At 41.0% G+C, this 15,736-nt stretch overlaps 1 protein-coding gene across 2 annotated transcripts in view; it reads right to left on the bottom strand.

Annotated features, from left to right (window-relative positions):
* PSIP1 (PC4 and SRSF1 interacting protein 1) overlaps positions 1-14,562 on the bottom strand; it is a 32,829-nt gene extending 18,267 nt beyond the window's left edge. Inside the window, exons 1-7 of one of the 2 annotated variants that reach the window (XM_058823565.1) lie at positions 14,514-14,562; positions 13,856-14,042; positions 12,829-12,905; positions 9,136-9,274; positions 4,315-4,431; positions 1,128-1,235; positions 218-280 (exon numbers count right to left, since the gene is read on the bottom strand). In XM_058823565.1, the coding sequence (XP_058679548.1) occupies positions 218-280; positions 1,128-1,235; positions 4,315-4,431; positions 9,136-9,274; positions 12,829-12,905; positions 13,856-13,927 (576 nt within the window). In that variant the 5' untranslated portion in view covers positions 13,928-14,042; positions 14,514-14,562. Of the gene's footprint in view, positions 1-217; positions 281-1,127; positions 1,236-4,314; positions 4,432-9,135; positions 9,275-12,828; positions 12,906-13,855; positions 14,046-14,513 lie in introns of both variants that reach the window. The other variant, XM_058823566.1, reaches the window with a different exon arrangement.
* Between the last annotated feature and the right edge of the window lie 1,174 nt (positions 14,563-15,736).

The following is a 15,736-nucleotide window of genomic DNA, read 5'->3' as shown; positions in this document are numbered from 1 at the left end:
CAGGGACTCCATATTCCACATTAAGTTAAAAAATAATAAATATTTCTAAAACACTCTGGGAAAACTTTCATTCCTGCAAATCTTTCAGACACTTGAAAAGGGGGAGCAGAGTGTCAAACACTTAAATTTATGCATAATCTGTCATTAAAGGAAATAGTATCCAGTATTATCACACCAAAAAATTCCAGTAATGTAAAGTAATTAAACATATTGTTACCTTTCTTTTTCTTCCTCTTCTAGCAGCTTTAGGAATAGAAGCATCATTTGTTTTCACCACATCCTGTGAAGATTAAAAATGTGCCTAAGAATCTTAATAAAACTAAGATATATTTCATATAAAACTAAGATATATTTCATTTATTCTACTTTTTTACACAACTGAAGCCTCTGGCACACAATTTAGACAAGAATCTTGTAATGTACATGAAGAGGCTGCATGCTTTTAAATTATTAAAGTGTAAAATTATTAGACATTAGGAAGAAATTCTTTACTGTGAGGGTGGTGAGGCACTGGAACAAGTTGCCTGCAGAAGCTGTGTCTGCCCCATCCCTGGCAGTGTTCAAGGCACAGCTGGATGGGGCTTTGAGCAACCCGGTCTAGGAAAAGATATTCCTGTCAATGAGAAGGTGGATGGAACTAGGTAATTTCTAAGGTCTGTTCCAGCCCAAACCATTCTATGAGTCTGTGATTATCTGATACCTACAACTTATTCCTGAGAGATAAAAAAATAACTTAAATACTAAATAATATTCTGTTCTAAATCAAGATGCTATGTAGTGATGTTTTAGTCTGTCTGGACTCTTCAGCTAGTCTTTAAAAGAGGTTAATTTGCAATATAGTAAGTGTAAGTGGTAAGTGATAAAATACACAGTCTTCCAACTATTTTAACTGAACTTAAAGACAAATCAGACTAGAAGATTCCTCTCCAATGAAAACTTCAATTTCTGGGATCTTCAGTGAGAGGTATAAATGTGTCTGAACACACAGTAAGTTTTACACAATTAAACATCTCCTGGAACTGCCACAGTAGTAATAATTGTAGTGTCTTAATACTCAATAACAGATCTACAGCAATAAACATAATATTAGGATGTTCTCTGTGACACAGAAAAAAGCTCTCACGTACTTCTTTATTGGTTTTGTCGGAAGGTATATCATCTTCCTTTGAAGTATCCATCTCCTTTTCTTCTGCTTCAGCTTCTGTAGGCAAGTTATTATCCCCTTTAGGGGATAACTGCAAAGCAAGTCAACAGAGGATAAAAAACGCATTAGAAAGTATTTTATAGTGAAAAGAGAACATGCTAATTGCCATCAGGCTGCTTTTCCCTAAAGTAGTTTAAATCCATAGGTACACTCAATTCTTAGGTGCCCATTAAAGGTCTAATCGTACCGGACTACTTCCTCTTATGAGGAAGAGTCAAGGGAGCTGGGCGCGTTCAGCCTCAAAAAGAGATGACTGAGGGGGGACCTTACCAATGTGTAGAAGTGTCTGGAGAGAGGGTGCCAAGAGTATGGATCCAAGCTCTGCTTGGCAGTGCCAAGCAACAGCATAAAAGGCAATGGGCACAAATGGGTGTACCAAAGTTCCACCTCAACATGAGGAAGAACTTTACTGTGCAATGACCAAGCAAAAGATTGCTCAGACAGGTTGTAGAGACTTCCTCCCAGGAGATATTCAAGAACAATCTGGACACAATTCAGATTGTTCTTGAAAGTCCAATGTCCTCTGGGATGACTCTGCTTGAGCAGAAAGGTGAGCTAGACTAGGTTCCTTCCAGCCTGACCGTTTCTGTGATTTCTGTGGGAATAACCCTTCAGCCAGTCAAGGACATCTGTTGTAGCCGTGCTTCCTCACAGGTTCTTGTGCACCTGCTCACTGACAAAGCATGGGAAACTGAAAAGACCTTGGTTTACAGTAAACACTACTTGGCACAAGCTGAAACATTGGTGTGTTATCAACACTCTTCACATACTAAATCCTAAACATAGCACTGCACTAGCTACTAAGAAGAAAACAAATCCTATCCTAGTTGCAACCAGGCCAAATTGTAAACAAACCACAAGTAAATTGTTTTATAATTTGTGAGATTGTAATTTATGCACTTTTTCTTGTTTTGTTGCAGTTTTTTAAGCCTTTAAAATTCTACTTTTGGTTTTGGGAACGCAGTTAGAACTTGAAAAATCTAGCATTTATAATTATTTGCTCAAAAATAATTAACATTTCCTTGCAGCCTATATATCTGCATGTCTTTTAGATTATCAGTTTTCTCAATCTGAATATTGGCTTGTCCCACTTTCAAGAATCTTTTTTAAAATTACATTTTTAAGGAGATAGCTTTTAAAATTTCAACACTAAACAAAGCAACTACTACACAGTATTTCTAATTACACGAAGACATGTAACATCATTGAGTCTTTTTACAAAGTACAATTTTAAGACAGAAAAACAATTGGCTCACTAAAACCAAAGGAAGCCATAGTTCAAGGGCTGATTAATGGAATGTTATAGCTACATTACCACACAGTGTATAAAAAAAAGAAATTTGCTCTCTATTTTGTCTTAAGATGATTAATTAGGCAAAACTATACAAAAGAACCCAGTCAGGATCTTCCATTCCATCTTTATTTTTAAATGGCTCTATGACTTCCTGTTTCTCTTACACTGTGCCAACACTGAAAAGCCTAGAAGTACTTTTGATGAGAAACATGAAGCTTAAGTCACTGGCATCCCCACTAGCACATGCTGCTTGAGGCATAAATTCAGAGCGAAGCAAACTGATTAATCAGTCAGCCCAGTTTAAAAGTTTCCCCTCACAGTAGCAAATGCTAAGAACAAATGCTTTTACAGGCAGCATGAATAGGCAAGAGCAGCACTGGTTAGCTAATACCGTCAGGAAATAATGTGCTTCAAAGCACTGCTAAGGTATAGCACATAGAACCCAAATCATCCTCACATTCCATACTTGCAAAAACTAAAATAAGGAACTCTAGGCAGTAAGAAGTCAGGAGAAATAATCCATAAATAATTCTGCAGGCTCCAACTCACCAAAACCATTCTCAACATAATCTATCACTATACTACCAGCAGACTATTATTTTTCCTCCAATCAAAGAATTTTTTTACTCTTGAATAACAAAGTAATTACAGCTAGTGGACACTAATCCTATTTGCTAAGTATCTGACACACTGCAAATTCTGCAGCTGCAATTGTGAATCACTACTGAAGGACAGCCAGCAACACCTACAGAAAAACTACATTAAACCTTGGCAAATAATCCAAATGGAAACAAAGATCAAGAATAAAGGCAAGTCTATTCAAAGTAGTCTGACATTTAATTTAAGGGCACTGCTCATCATGTTGAGTAGTAATTTCCAGAAATGAGTTACAAATAAATGAGATACCATAAATGTCAATCCCACCTGCATGACAATTTTTGTCCTTTTAGAATTCTATTTTTAAAACCACAGGGAAGAGTTGACAACACACAGTATCTCTCCCATGCCACATGAGAAATATCCCCATATGAACAAAACATACAAGAATAGAGCAAAATTCAAAGCAGTATACTACCAAATCATTTAATGTACAGAAAGCTAGGAAGTTTTACCTCTTACAGTATAAATTATGTACTGCCCCAGCAAATTGAAACAAAGATGTTTCAGACTGAAATGAATTTCATTTTGGAAGGTTACTAAGGTATGCACACCTTAACATAGCAAAGAAACTAAACTCTGTGTAAACTACTGCATACTTATTCCTGGCTTAAGAGCTGAATTGATACAGCTATGAGATTCTCTATATCGTAAGTAGTTCATTAAGGGTATGATCTAATTAAAGCTGATTCTTATAAACCTTTTCTGGCAAACACACTTAAGTACCCTTTCACCTATGACAGAATCTAATGCTCAATTCTAGTTTTCAATATAAATGATCACAACTGAAAGTGAGTCATACTTGTCTATAATATGAAAAAGTCTTTAAAAACAGAAGGAGAAAAGGAAAACAAATTCTTGATCATAATTACAGTTTTCCAACTTCTCCTGCCTAGGAAGTACTGTATGAGTTTAGTATGTATTATGATGTGGAAATACAGGCTGGTAAAGAAATTAACTTTGAAAAAACATATAGAGCACTGTAAAAGGAAAAGAGAAGGACAAAAGTATTACTGTAAATATATCTGAAGAGAAGTAAATACAGGCAAGTTACAACATTAAACAGCTGTTAGTTTAAAGTATTTAAGTAAAGACTTGGCAATACAGTTTTGACTTGAAAATACTTCAGGCAGAACAAAGCAGAAATTCAATCACTTACTTTTGGGGCAGAACATTTTTTTCTTTTGGCTCCTGCTTTTTCTTCACTTCCCTCAGCAGGCTCCTGACTGCTTTCTTCAACAGTTTCACTGATAGGAGTGTTAACGGCTGGATGGGGCTTCAATTAAAAAAAAAAAAAAGAACCACATCAGAAATGAGATCTAAATTCCCTCCTCACCTGAGGTGTATTCTCCTACACACTACTTAAGAAAGCACCACATCAAGGAACCCCTTACTAGATGGACAAGAATATTAAATACATCATATTTCATTAATTTCCACTGCTTTCAATTTAATCTGCAATTTATTTAATAAACTTTTAAACTCTAATGCTGTAACAACTCATTTTCACATTACTATACTGCAGTGTATTTTCTTATGCATAATATAACATATCTTAAGAGATAAAAAATAAAAAAATGTTTTGATCAAATAAAACTTTTGATGCCACTATAAAGAAGTGCATTTTAAAAAATGCTATAAATCCTTAGTGGCTCAACTACTTGTTCCTGAAAATGTAAGCAGAAAAAGGATTACCGTAAGATAATTAATGAATTAACACTTAAAACCATAGTTACAGAGGAGATAATGCCTGAATTACACTTTTTTCTTCCATTACATTGTACATGCCTTTCTCCTTCTTACATACTAGCTACTTCAAATAAATCTGGCAGAGCTCCCCTGACTTTTTTTATCCCTCCACTGGGGAAGTGGGTTTGGGTTTCAGTTGAATCTACAATCTCCTTTCTGCCCTCCAACTCCTTTACTAGCAGTTACAAGCAACATCTGCAAAGTATCAACACTGCTCTTAGAACATTCCAGTTCTGGCAATGAAGCAGAAAATACAGTTCTCAGAAGGCCTTACTAAGATAAAAAATGCAGTGGAGAACTGCTAGCAAACAATCGCTTTTGTCTCTGCTTGGGTCCATCAGAGTGCATAGTGGAATTTACAAAGCGGAAGCAGATTTCAGCTTCTGGAGCCTAAGCTGCCGGCAGTGCGAACCACGACACCCAGGTGCCAGAGCACCCTGCAGCTGAAGATATGGTGCAGCAATGGCCCTTGAGCATCCATGGCAGCGCCACTGCCAGGGATGAGGTGTACCCCAGAATGTGATGCACCTCGGTGCACATGTGTCCTGGCTTAAGGCAAACTTCCTGCCACTTCACTCTCAGAAGCAGTCTTAAAGGTGCAAAACTTATTTCTGGGCTAAACAGATGAATGGGGATACAAATCATAAAGTCATTCCAGGACGACGTGCCATTGTCATGGCTCCCCCACTGCAGTGAAACTGCTGAGCCAGTACCACAAAGCAGCGCCCACCCAAGACAGCTCTGTCCCAACAGAGCTCTGCCCACCAACAGAGGAAAGAAGGATCTTCACAGGATGCACAGATTCCTGGTGGAGACTACCTTTCTCACTTTTTGCAATTCTTCACTTTCCTCTACTTTTCTATTTTCTTCCTTGCTCACTTCTTTGACAGTGAATAAAACTGAATTACTGCTTTGATCACCATCATTTGACCTCTTTGGTCACTTAATCTTGCTCTCAGTTCATTTGAATTCCCCCACTTCCATGTTAGGGTGGTGGACAGCTTAGGGCACACAACCACACTGGAACATATGCCCAGCAAAAAGACAAAAAAAAAGAATAAAAATTTCAAGTGAATGCCTTAGTAGAGACACTAAGAGCTGACAAATCTGCCCCTTTAATAGCATCTTGTATTCAGATTAAAAGTTCAACTTTGCCTAAGCCTTCACATGATCACCCACTTCCCTCTGACCATACCTGCTACATGCCTGAACACAATATTTCCTACTCATCCTAAATTTTTAAGCTCTGGCTCCTGAACTGTCCTCCCTGCTATTTTTAAGTGTGTAACTTCGCTCTAAGAACCTTTAAAATCAAAGAGTTTTATGTAGATAAAACATAGAGATCAAGGAATATCCCAAGATACAGTCACAACCAAGACCACAGCTAAAGAAATGTGTCCGTTCATCTATGCACTGAATAGTGCAATATATTAGCATGCCATAATACATTATTCCACTTAAAGATATTGTTGGGAAAACAGTATTTACTCATCAGCATCTACATTACTTTACTCTCAGTTTTTATAAGCAACTGCTTGCCTTCCCTTTCAAGATCCCTCACTGACTATGCACATCTTCATGCTTGTGGGCAGGTGCCAGTGACATGGGTGGAACCAAGTCCATCACTGCCTGGAGTTGATCACAATTGGCTGGCAAAGGATGAACTGCCCCACTTTAACATCCCATCTCACCTGGGAACAGATGGTGCTTTTACCCAAATAGCAATGGGAGAAAGGGGAGAGGGATAGAAGGATGGTCGTGCACAGAACAAGATGCTTGCACAGGGCACATGGAGTTCTGAGGCAAAAGAGATGCCAGTCAAGGAGGGACAATGAAAGAAGAGACACATAAGCCATTGCCTAAGCCAAAGAGAAGTTAAGGACTACATTTAGTGAAAGTAGTTCATGTCATTGCAGACTGAGCTGTGAACGGCAGGATCTGGAGACAAGAGATCTTGAACTTTGCATACAAAGGGCACAGTAGCCAGCCAGGTGAGTGGAAAGTCAGAGACATCAGGAACTAAGGACTCAACTAAAAGACCCAACAGTTTCCAAGCTTTGCCTGTGAGGGTACAAACGTCCAGGGCTTCCTGGTACAAACGTCCAGGGCTTCCTTTGTCCAGGATCCCTCCCAGGCAACACCCAGCTCAAGCTGTTATTCTGGAGTTGCATAATGATTAAATTATTTTATGGACCCAGATGTCTGAGACTGCTAAATGAAACTCGGGGTGCAGCCAGAAAGCAAACGTTGTCTGCCTGTGTGAGTGTGGTGAGTGCAGGGAGCCAGCAGGGCACCCAGTGGGATCACTGGAGCTGTCTGCTGCAAAGGGTGTCAGCCCCAGCTCAGGTGGTGTCATAGCAGCTCCTGGATGGTGAGACATGGAAGCTCTCTTAATGCCAAGCAGTGGTAGAGAGGAGACAGAAGGTACACATCGGGGTAAGGCTGAAGGCCATGGAGGAGCCCACACTGCACCTGCTGAGTAAGAAACAAGGAACACGAAAAACAAAGTAACCACTTCACACCTGACTGCCTCCTATACCACCACTGTCTTACCAGGGAGCACACTGAAATGTCCAGAGAGGACACTGGGATCCAACAAAGCTATAGTGGATGTGGCCGGAGGGAAGCATGTTTCTCCTACTCCATTTTTTTGTCCTTCTTTCTTGTTACCAGAAGAAGTAACAAAAAGTGTTTGTCAACTGACTAAACTACACCAAATTGAATGCTTTGTTGCCTATTCCATACCCTTTTTTGGCAAAGATGGTAGAACCTCAGAAGCTGATCTCAGGCACTCTGCCACCCTTAAAACAAATTCCAGCTTCCCATTAAACTCCCCAGTAGACCCAGATTCAGCTGAGACAGAGGTAATTCTCTTCTTCATAGCTGGTACAGTGCTGTGTTTTGGATTTAGTACGAGAATTATGTTCAAAACTCACAGATGTTTTAGTTGTTGCTAAAAAGTGTTTACTCTTAAACAAGGAAAACATACTTAGTGAAAATTAAAACACTGTTATCAACAGCATTCTCATACCAAATGCAAAACATAGCACTGCACCAGCAACTAAGAAAACTAACTCTATCCCAAGGGAAATCAGGACATCGCATACTTAAACATCCAATCTTTCCATTATTTAAAATAACCAGAAGTCCTACTCCTCAAAAAAACCATAGCTGTTAAATAAAGCCTTTTGCAGATGTACTTTATTAGCACCAACAAGGACAACACACAAATAAACCAAAAGCTGGCTAAAGGGTTTGAATTACTTCAAGTAAAACTTGCTTTTAATAATGCCTAGCACAGAGTAGAAGGAGACGACTATCAAAAGTAAACCTTTTTGCAGTTGAATGACAAATTCAGAAGCAAATTTGCATTATTTGCATTTGCTTTATCCATGTTCTCCTTCAAACTAGGAACACAGTAACATGGCTATCATATGAAGCTGGAATTAATTGGTGCTGCAATGACAACTTGGCATGTTGTGAAAAAACAGCAAATAGAAACAGAAGACAGCATTTCTTTTTATTATTATTGCAGCATTGCCTAGAAGACCCAATGGAGCCAAGGTCAGAATACATTCAGTGTACATAGCAAAAAAACTAAAAGCTTACAGAATGTCCAGAGCAAGCAAAGAAAAAATGAGCATGAGAATTTGTCTTCATAATAAATTTGGGTCCTTTTATGGGTAGCATTGTATAGCTCTGGTTTAAGCTTGGAACTTTTACAAATGGGCAAGAAACAAGGAACTACTGATGGACAAAAATTGAATTAAGTCATGTGACAGGGGCTAAAAGGCAAACATCACATTGCCTCCAACTGCTAGAATGAAAATACTGCACACTGGGAGAGCATGTACTGCAATCTTACAAGGATACTTGTGGACATAGGCAATTGGTTTTAGAACATACACAGCAGAGTGACTGAGACCCCAAAAAACCCACCACTTTTCAAGCAGTCACCCAATTACAAAGGAATTTCAGGAATATAAATATAATTGTAAGTATGTATGTATCTCCAGTTAAACAACCCCCATTTCTTCTTATCCTATCAATAAAAGACACCAAACACAAACAGTATTTATTTTAAATTTAGTCTAACCTGCAGTTAAACAGCAGCAGTAAGTCATTACTCTGTGTCATTAGTACATTTCCCTTACAAGTACAACACACTTAGTACATTTCCCCTCCTCCCCCACCCAAAGCAACAAAGATTTGTAGAGTCTGCATAGCTTACCTGCTGATGAGAGAATTTCACTTTGGGATTATTATCAATTTCCCACAACCCTTCATTAAAACCCTTTCTTTTGTTTGGTTTGCCATATTTATCTTTATTTTCTGAATAAGGGAATATGTCCTTTGGCCCCAAAAATGCCCTTAAGGAAAGAAAAAACAAAATTTACATTTTAACTCATTAGTTTTTTCAAAGAAGTAAGCACCAAGTGTTATTAAATATTAAAGTCATTAGTACTATAACAGCTATTCTACTAGAGTCCTTAGTTTTCTAAACTTTGGCCTGCAACACCCCAAGGTCTCCATAACTACCACCACAAACAGAGACTTCCCTCCTTACTGAGGGAAGGGAATACTGAGAACCAGTATTATAGTTTATGCTGAAGAGCATCAAAGACTATTTCATCTACCTTCATGGTCTTTTGTAGTTAGGATTTCAGCAGGTACCAATCTACCTGCTGCTAACAGAAAAATGTACTCTTCGGTAGTACATTCTCAGTTTCAATCCATGCCTAGACATTGTGTTACTGTAATTATATTACATCCAACTATTTGAAAGTTGCAGATACTTGCTTTCTGAAGTACCAGCTCATGGTAAATTAAAACAGATACTTCTAAGCTCCATGCCACTACTTCCTTCATTATCCTTAAAAAAAAAAGCAGCTACCTCAGACTTACAATAAAAGGAGGAGAGAAAAGAGAAAAAACATAGACTCTCATTGAAAGCTTAAGCATTTTCTACTCCAGTTGTAAAGACTCATCTATATGCACAAAGTATTAAGTAAGCCATTCAGCTTAGACTGCAAATCACCCACCTCTTGGCAAGTTACAGTTAGAGAGGGTTCAGCCAGTGTGGGAAATGTGCACCTGCCAAGCTTATTTACCCAGACCAAAAAGATGGGTAGGCAGATAGAGCAACTGGGAGAGACAAAAATAGGAAAAACACTGCCTCTCTTCTTCCCTATTCTCTAAAAGTAAGCATTTTTCCAGTCTCTAAGCCTCTGCCCATATTGTCAGGCATTGAAAAACACCTGAGAACAGCTACTGTGAACAGGTAATGAAGCTAGCTAGGCTGCTGCACTTTAGTCCTCATGTACCAATGAAGAAAAAGGGACAAGAAAAACTGAATGAAAAGAGATTACCCTAACACAGACAGTCCAGAAACTAGAGTTCAGTGTGACCTGTTTGTCTGTGACCAAACAAAATTTGTTTGTTGCCACAACATATCCAAAAAAAGTGTTTATTTAAATTCATTTTATTACTCTCCCTAGACAGAAACGCATTCAGTTGGGTCTTTTACAAAACTTAAGAGAAAACAAAAAAATGCAAAGTACAGGTTAAGACTTACTCACAGTAATTTCATAAACTCAATTAATAATATTTCTAGAAGTCGAATAAGAATTATTCCCAAACCAGTATTGCTTTCCTTTTCCCCTATAGTTCCTTTTTCCTGCTGTAACCAACCATGCAGCCTGAAATCCTGTCATCCTTTACACAGGAGTTTTTAGCATGATAAAGTGATTTTGTGAGTTTTCAGAGTTGCCACTACTTACAGTATGATAGACTATACATACACAGCCTACGAAAATGCTGAAGATAGAGTATCTAACTTTGCACAATGTGTAAATCTTAACTGTGAGAAGCACAGCACTCAACAAGTTTACCAAATTTACTTTAATTCCCAAGAAAAAAGCACAAGAAATTGTTAACTCTACATAATTCCTGATTGATCACTGAAGTCACTACTTATAGCTTAAAAACCTAAACAAAATGACAGGCCATGGAACATCAGTCTCCTTTGTCACCCAATCAGTTCCTTCCTATTGTAATTTATAGGTATCTGCTGTAAGGAGTAAGTGAGACTAAGAACTTGAAAAGTTTCACCTATCATCACTCTACAGATCTTAAGATAAGTAACATGCTTAACAAACACCAGGAGACAGCTGGGTCATGGAACACCATACACTGTAATGTGTGTGAAACAGAGGCAAAACATTTCTCTGGTATTCCACGGATTTCTGAAACGTAGTAACTCAGAACCGAGAGCCTAACAAAAACTAGATCGCGGCAAAACTTTATTTAGTAACTATAGCAGAGTGAGGAACAGCCATTTCAAATTACTCACACATTAAGCCCCCAATTACCAAATCTTTCAAACCCAAACACCTCTTAAAAGCTCAATGCTAAATCTGAAGTTGGACAAAAAACTTCTCAAAACTTGCTGAGGTGTTTTTAAGCCTTTAGATGAGGAGTTACTTCTGTCTTCCTTACATTCAACCTGCATTCCCAAACTTATTTGGAACTGCCCAAAACCCCACTGCAATCCAGAATGACAGAGGAAGTGCCCAGGGGGTCTCTTTGCAGGGGTGAAGGGTGGGCAACAACACCAACAACAGAACCAAAGCAGTATTGTGTTGCAGTTGCCAAAGAAAAAGTTTTGTTGTGTGAAAAATTTAAGAAAAAAAAAAAGGAAACCTAACACATCCTAAATGATAATTAAAACAATGGACAAGACAAACCTTGCAACCTTGAATCGAATTCCAGGAACTCTTCTTAACCCACAAAATTATGCACAAAGAAAAACTCCAATCAAACAAAAAAAAATTATCATTGAAAGATTTATTGAAAGATGAGATTAGCTAAAAAAAAAAAAAAAAACATGATCCAAGCATATAGGTATCTTTTTCATCACAGAAATTGCTTTTTAAGAAAAGTAATACCAAGTAATGCCAGCAGCAGGGCATGCTTACTCTTTAACTCAACAGGACAATGTATCATCTTAGCAAGATACTTACTTGCTAAAGATGGATACAAACTACCATATTTAAGCAATTTCAATCCGTTTAAAAAAGTAAGATCCTTCCACGAAATGAGAGAAATGGACAACTTTTGCACTCAACTTAAATCTGCCGTTTTTTAAAGAAAAACCACAAGAATTAAAAGCACACTAATACAGGCTTAAACTGCTTTGGTTTCTTTTGGCAACTCAAACAAAAAATGGAGCACTGAATCTGATAATGCCTTAAATCTACAGTAACCCAACCAGTCATGCTAAAAAGCAACAGAGTAATTCTCAAAAACAGATAACTACATAAATCCCAGGATATTTTCTATTAAATTCAGCAGTGTAAGACATACAGTCTCTCAAAGCAAATACTGTATCACCACAAAACACTGCTCAAAGTACCCAGAGATCAGTATTTTGCAGGTTGATAGGTATGAAGCTAACTGTACTTCCTCAGCTCTGTCTCCAGATCTCATAAACATAAGATCATCCACAACCCAAAACCTCATCAGGAAAAAAAACCAAATAATAGAAACAACTCCAGTACATGATTATCTGTCCATCTCTCAAATTTTGTCTATTGCACTTTCTTTGAGAATGTAGTACTGAGAATTTTGACGATATACAGGACTATAATTAAACTCATTACAGATAAAAAGAAAAACCAATCAGCCACATCACTGTGGGTACAATTTTTTTCCTCTGATGAGCAACGCATACATGGTTATGGTCTACCATTCACTTGAAGAGTTTAAGTAAAATTTACAGAATCACGTGTTGACAAAACACACCAATTCAGGAAGACGTGCTAATAAATACAATAGCTTGAAATACACTACATTCAGAGAAGATAAGTTTTTGTCACAGCATTTTAAAATGAAAAAATATAACCCTGAAATATAAAGTACTTACGTCTCATGGGTGCCAAAAAAGAAAATAGGCATTTTATTCATAGGCGGTTTTACTGCTCCATCAGGAACTTCATCCACCTAGGAAAAACACAGCCTATTATAGTTCAAATCAAGTAAGAGACAAGAACAGTTTAGGGGGAAATATGTAAAAAATTAACTATTAAAATGGGAATAAAAAAATCTACAGAAAAGTAAATCAGGAAATTAGATCTCTTTTTAACAGTATGTAAAAAAATAAAGCAGAATCAAAACCAGTATAGGCAACAATAGAAAATTACATTACTTTCAGTTTACGGAGATACTTTTCACATGACCACTTCTCTTAAAAGGAGAAATTACAACGTGTCACAGGTAAAAGGCACAATTCAATTTCATCCACATACTGCCCATCTTTAAGAAAAAGCAACAGGAAGACTTTGTACCCTTATGCTGACCTGGTAACTTATGGAAGTCCAAATGTGAAGTACTACCAAAAGGATAATAAACTTTAAAAGAACCCCAATTTACAAGTCAGCATAAATACCTTTTTACCTCCATTCCCACATCCAACAGTGGTCCCAGAACTTTGCATGACTTTTCTACTGGAGCACAGAGAACACAAAAAAGGACTGGACAAGTTACCACTTACACTTAGCCTATTTAACAGAAACAGGCGCAGTAGACATAGCCCACTCAGGAATAATCTTGCCATAAATTCGTGGGGGTTTTTTGCCAAGAGCAGTTATTTGGAGACACCGTTATTGAACAGCTCCAGGGGCCTGCACATGCTCCAGCGTCAGGCTACCTACCATACAGCGGTCTTCATTCCGTAAAGCTGCGTTACACAAATTAGGACAACTAATGACTACTTGAGAGGGCTACTTTTCACGGTACGGATCTGCAGTGTGACTGCAAAGCCGCTTGTACTCCCGGGAGCCCAGCCGTGTCCTCCCTCACAGGAGGCAAAGCTGAAGGCGCTGCTCAGCACAGGTGTGTGAGCGCACCCCGCAGAGAGGGAGGTGAGGCAGGGGGAGGAGGGCGAGTCTTACCCTGGCCGGCCAATGGGGGTAACCTTTCATCTTGGCGAAGATCAGGTCTCCTGGTTTGAAATCTCGGCTCATGTTTTCTCACCGACGTGACGCCCTGTTGCCGCCAGGCGAGCCGGGCTCAGAGAAGGAAAGGCTCTGCACCTCCAGCAACCACCGAGGCACCGCCAGCCACACGAGGTGCCACTCGCTGCTGGGATAAACACACCGGGGCGGGAGAGAGCAGAGAAGGGCAACACAAGAAGGCACGTCAGCAAGGGGGGGGCGGCCCCCGGCTGGGGAGCGCTGCGCCGTGCCCGCCCTTCACCCCTGAGAAGAGACCCCCCGAGCACTCCGCAGCGCCAGGGCCCGCCCGCGGGCAGGGCCAGGCCGCTCCGGCCGGGAGAGCCGCCCGCCGCCCTGTCCCGCTCTCCCCCCTGCCCGACCGGCCGCTCGCCCCCTCATGCACGCGGGCACGATGGCGCGAGAGCGCTGCAGGGGGCCGGGGGGGCGGAGGGAGGGGGCGCGCGGAAAAGAAACTCCGCCCGCCCTTCTCCATCCATCCCTTTTTCTCGCTCTCTCCCTCTTCCCCCTGACCCATCTTTTTCTTCCTCCCTCTCGCGCTCTCGCTCTCCCTCTCTTCCCAGCCCGCCCGCCCACAGCTTCACCGCCCGTAACGCACTCGCCGCTACCAACCGCGCTGGCGTCCGGCCCGCCGCCCGCCGCGGGAAACACAGCCGCGCCGCCTCCTCCCGCCAGCGGGCCGCTACCACCGGCAAGCCGCACAGGGGAGGCGGGGTAGCTCAGGAGGGCCGGCCAGGACTCGGCCAGCGCCCCGCCCTAAGACAGACGCCTTGGCTCCAGCCTCCACGCCTGGAGAAATGCGGGAAGCCACGAGAGGAAAGAGACCGTCAGACCCGAGGCAGGGTTGGAGAAAGGAATGAAAAGAGTCTCGTTCGCTCCCACTCCCCGCAGTGAGAAAAATGGTTCGCTCCTCCTCCGGTGGGGGCGGAGCGGCCGCGACTCCGCTGGAGGGAGCGGAGGCGGACGGGAAGGAAGAAAGGAGGAGGAGCAGGAGGAGCTGCCCCCGCAGCAGCGCGGCTGTGGGACCGCCCCCGGCCGGGGTGGTGGCGGGAGCCGAGCTGAGCATCGCCGCGCACGGGGGAATGGGCCCTGCTCAGCCGCTGACAGGCTGGCGTCGTTAGTGAGCGCCAATCTCCTTTCCAAAGCGGGCGAGTGCGGCTGTCCCCGCGGGGCCCTTCGTGTGTCTCAAGCCCCACGAGCTCTGCTACAGAGCCGTTCCCTTGCCGGGCTTTTCATCCCTTCTTGCTGCCGGACGCAAAGCTGCCCGTGTCACCCGGGTACTCCCCAGCCACTTACTTGCTTGATATCCTGACTTCCCCCAGCATACAACAACTCACGGTTGTTTGATTTTTCTTAAGTCTGTAACAGAATCTTTATTTGCTACTTAGTCGCCATTATTTCTTGTGTTTGGTGGAGATTTTTTTTTTTGTTGGTTTCGTTGATTGGTTTTGTTTCCTAACTAGTATTGCTACTAATTCAGACTATGTTACTCCCCTTGTCCTCTCCATATCTATTCTCTCCTTTTTTGTTTACCAGTCCACATTAAGCTTCCTCCTCACCTAGCATTTCAAGCCATTGTGCCCTCCTCTCCTGTTTCTGTCAGCTGATCTCCTTAGTGAGCACATCAGCCAGCGCCAGCCTCCCCCCACAAATACCTTTCTTTCAAAGTTAAGATCTCAAAACCAGATATGAACCCACTACCTTCTTTCTTACGGCCTGCTTGTCCTGCTGTCTAATTCCAGTTCTGCATCAAAAATTAGCTTGCCTGTCAATCCTCTCTGGGTTTAGTCCTACGTGATGGCCCCACCTGCAAGTCACAGT

Source organism: Ammospiza caudacuta, chromosome Z, assembly GCF_027887145.1.
Source record: "Ammospiza caudacuta isolate bAmmCau1 chromosome Z, bAmmCau1.pri, whole genome shotgun sequence".
NCBI lineage: Eukaryota > Metazoa > Chordata > Aves > Passeriformes > Passerellidae > Ammospiza > Ammospiza caudacuta.
This window is presented reverse-complemented; position numbering and strand designations above follow the sequence as displayed.